The 4415-nt window shown below is 43.0% G+C and overlaps 1 protein-coding gene across 1 annotated transcript in view; it reads right to left on the reverse strand.

Annotated features, from left to right (window-relative positions):
- Positions 1-1476, reverse strand: part of LOC106530671 (protein FAM26E) — a 5740-nt gene extending 4264 nt beyond the window's left edge. The window contains exon 1 of the mRNA XM_014026342.1: positions 422-1476. Within this exon, the coding sequence (XP_013881796.1) occupies positions 422-964 (543 nt within the window). The 5' untranslated portion in view covers positions 965-1476. The remainder of the gene's footprint in view (positions 1-421) is intronic.
- Between the last annotated feature and the right edge of the window lie 2939 nt (positions 1477-4415).

Below are 4415 nucleotides of genomic sequence, written 5' to 3' on the forward strand. Positions count from 1 at the left end.
GCTCTAAGCAGTTCTTTTACCTGAGAAGGATTAAACTAACACCGGGAATTGGTTTTGTCAGTTTCAACACTCTGAGACTCTTATTGTGAAGTTTTTCAGGAAGTCCCGTTGTGACTCTGCAGCAGGCGTATTAAAGGCCACACCTCGGACTTGGTCAAGAAAAAATGTCTGTGTTGTTACTTTGTAGCTGGAAAAGTTCACTCAGAACTATTTTTATACATTAATCTCAACATTTAACCCAAAAAAGATCGTCCTCAGTTTTTTTTCTTTAGTTTTCTGAGTGGCCCCAGTAGTTGCTGTAAACAACCTAACACCAGGCAGACCCAGCTGCAACCCTTCAGAACAACAGGAGATAAAACCGTGCAGGTTCTGTTTAGTTCCCTGCTGAGCCTCGGTACAGTCCAGTTCAGGTGTTTCTTACTTGAGACTGAGCTCTGAACATCAGCAGCAGATCCATGCGCTCATCAGGGGACAGCTTGGAGCGGTCGCAGGGCACTCGGGCCAGCTCCTCCCGGCACTTCAGGGTCTTGTTTTTACAGAACAGGTCCACCACCAGGTTATTGTCCAGACCGCTGATGCCACACTCGTAGAACGTCCCGTTGAGCAGGGCCACAGAGAGCCACATGACGGGGGCCACACAGGCCCCCGTGAGGATGCTGATCAGGACCCTGGAGCATCCGCAGCAGTTCCCCCGGGGACACAGCTTCATCGGGTTCAGGCAGCAGCCCGTGTAGAGCCTCCACAACCTGGTGCTGAAGAACAGCCCGAAAACAAACAGCACCACGGCCGGGCCCAGCAGAAACGTCATCCCGTACGCAAAGTTCTGCTCCCGGTTGCACGGGCACTGAAAGGCGACCAAGGTGAAGACTCGCTCCCCACCAATGGTCATGAGTGCCATGAAGCTGTAGCCAATAGTGGATTTCTGATTCATGATGAACTTGAGGACGGTTTGGAAGTTATCCATGTTGTCGGTCGGCGAAACAGTCCACAAAGTTCCACCAGCTTTTCCTGTTTGTCTCAAGCAAAAGAAGAACTCATCTGTTAAACCTCCCCGTGCCCCTCCCTTCCACTGTCAGTTTTCCTCCAGGCTCCTCCTTTCAGTCCGAGCCTGGCTCTCCTTTATTCTCTTTTCTCCTTCCTAGAACTCTCTGCTTCCACTGAAGGAGCAGAAACAACCCTCTGTGGTTCTCTGCGGTTCTGGAGAGGAGCTGATTTCCTCTGATGTCTGAGTCGTGCAGCAGGACGGTGTGTGGACAAAGGAGATCGGTGCAAGGGTAAAGAAAAACGATCGAGGGAAAAGACAACGTGAAGCTGTGGCAGAACATGACAGAACATGCAGAACAGACAGTTAGCCGGTGGGGGAAGTGTTCATGTTCACATCCTCCTGGTGGTTTTCTGATCCAGTCCCACAGGAATGACCACTGCAGTCCATTACAGCTTACATCCTCTTTTTGAGTGGAACCAAACTTCAGCAGGTCTCCCTCTCCCTCTCTGTGGACTTGTTTCTACTACAGAGTGAGGACTGTCATGTTTTTAACCAACAAAGTGAGGACATTTTCCGGGTCCTCACTTTTTATTTGCAGATCTACCATGCCCTACTGGTTAGGTTTAGAGGTATGGTGTGAATTAAGTTTTAGTTAAGTTTAGAGGTAGGAATAGACTAGTAATGATTAGGGTTAGAGAAAATGTCTGGGTAAGGCATAAATGCAGTCACAAAAATGAATGGAAGTCAATACAAAGTCCTCAGTTTGATACAAGTACAAGGATGTGTGTGTGTGTGTGTGTGTGGCTCACACAGATCTAACTGTGACCACATGTTTCTTCATTCTGAGTGAATACAAAGAAAATCTTGCTTCAGTCTTCAGGAAGTGGTTGGCGCTATACGTTTAAAAGGTTGCACACTTCCTGTTGAGGGTAAAATCTTGTCTGTCAGCCAAAAGTGCTGGCATGAAAATTTAATCACGCCTCAACATCCGTGAGTGACATTTTATAACAAGCAGACAGCATGGAGCCATTTTATGAAATTATCCTCCAACACATTCCTATAAACTGAAGGAACGTCATGAAGTTACATCTGCATTTTAACAGGCTGCTTTTGTTCTAAGCAGACTTTATGTTTCTGTGATGAGCAGACACAACAGAACCTCTGAATGGAGGCAGGCGTGGCTTCGAGGATTCAGTGTCTCTAATTCCTAGAAGCAGCCGTTTGATCCTCCCTCATTCTTTGCCTTTGTGTTTGAAATGATACCTGGGTAAACGAATCTAAACARCTCTGCTGTGGGTTTTCCCTGGTTTCACTTTCAGGATGCYTGYAAAGTTGTTGAGATATTTACAAGTGAAGGATCAGGAAGTGATGTCCAAGGGGACTGTTMGAACGTGAACAGAGCACTGCTACAATAACTAAACACAGGCTGTAGTGAAGAATCTGATATGTCTCTTTTTTAGGTTACTTTGAGTCTCTGTCAGGGAGAGATGAAAARGAGTCAGAGTTTTGAGAGTTCCCCTTTGATGRCACTTCCTGTTTCCATTTAGTTGAGTCAAATTAAAAAGAAAATCTGCCAGTTATGTGACATAAAATTGTGTGTATTAAATCAAATTTCTTAAATATAAAGATGTTTTATTCAGTGGTGGACAGTAGTGGAGTACATTTACTTGAGTACTGTAATTAAGTACATTTTTTGAGTATCTTTACTTGAGTAATTATTTTTTTGTGTACTTGTTACTTTCACTCCACTACATTTCTAGGAAGCTTTTAGTTACTTGTTACTTTTGGTTCAGCACAGCTTTGTAAAGCCACACTATGCTCCTCAGGGGGAACCAATCACAGTCATAGCTCACATCTAGGATAGATTTGGAATTACATCATCTTCATTAACGGGCGCGAGCCGAGCTCCCACCTACATTTCAAACCAATGGTAAATGGACTGTGCCATGATCTGTGTTTGTTTTCTCCTTAATTTTCAAGTGTTTTCAGTGTTTTCAGTGTTTCTCTGTCCTGCAGCCCTGCCCTCTCACACCTGATCCCTCTTGTGTCTCTCCAGGTGTTTCTGATTGTCTCTTAATTTGTTTGCATTTGGTGTCCTGTCCTCAGTCTGTGTTCGTTCATTGTGCTGCTTCCCTCAGCCAGTGAGGTGTCCTTCATGTTCCTCTGCTTCTGTGAGTTCTGCTGCCTTGACAGCTGTTTATTTTTGAATCTTGGATTTTGCCTGCGCCCTGGGTCAGTCTGCCAAATCCTCTCAGGCTGAACTTACAGAGCACTTTATCAAGTCCCTCAGGACCCTAAAGCACTATACACTTTCAGACAATAATTTACAATACTTTACAAAACAATACTGCAATTTAATAATTACAGTATTGCACAGAAAACACACTACTTTTGCGAGCGATTAAACATGCACAAAAAAGTTAAGATAATTAATAGTAAAAGTTACGGAGTTAACTTTCTAAAGCTGCGAGCAGCGGCCATCTTGAAACCGAAACTGGGGGCAGTTTCATTTCTTCCACTTTATGAGTGGAATATTACCACTGGAGGGTGTGTTCCAGTTTAAACCTACCAATGGGAACAGGGAAATTACAACTTCCCAGGACTATATTCAGMTAGTCAGKTGACCTCYTTCTTTGAGCAGATACTGTTGTTAACCCTAATCCAACATCATAGACTTTATTTAAATTCAGGTGAACACTTTTTTCTGGCCAGGCAGTGTATAAACATAATGTATTAGATGCAATCTTCTAGGGCCGGTTTCCCGTACAGGGGTTAAGTCTAGTTCTAGATTAAATCACATTTTAAACCAGGTTTTATTGAAACAGCTTTCTTAGTTATGGATTACTGTAGTCCCAGACTTGTCCTAGTCTTGAATTAAATAATCTTATTTCTTAGAGGAAGACCAGCTAATCCAGGTCTAAATAAACATGGCCAGAGGCAGGTTTAACTTCAGATTAAAGGCTGTATGCTTCACTGTGGATGGGCAAAATGGATTATCTTGACTGTACTACATCAATGGTGCTGGAACACCACCACAAAGACCAGAAAGGAGATTTGTCTGAGACAGAAGCAACCCGCTGACTGAATTTGATGATACAGATTTCTGTGACCGTTTTTGTATGTACAAAAACACTGGAGCTGAAATAATTAGTTTGTTTTAGCCAATGATAAAACTGTACATGCTTATAGAAACAGCTTTGCTGTGCAGCACTTTTTATGAAGATAAACAGTTGAGTGATCCACAAGCAGTGGTGGACAAAGTACTCAACTCTAGTACTTGAGTAAAAGTATTGATACTCATGGTCAAATCTACTCCACTACAAGTAAAAGTTACTCAGTCAAAAATCTACTCAAGTAAAAGTACTGAAGTACTTACTTTTGAAAATACTTAAGTATTCAGAAGTACATGCATTTTAAAGTACTTAAGTAC

The sequence above is a fragment of the Austrofundulus limnaeus genome, unplaced genomic scaffold (assembly GCF_001266775.1).
Source record: "Austrofundulus limnaeus strain Quisiro unplaced genomic scaffold, Austrofundulus_limnaeus-1.0 Scaffold543, whole genome shotgun sequence".
In the NCBI taxonomy this organism is placed as follows: Eukaryota; Metazoa; Chordata; class Actinopteri; order Cyprinodontiformes; family Rivulidae; genus Austrofundulus; species Austrofundulus limnaeus.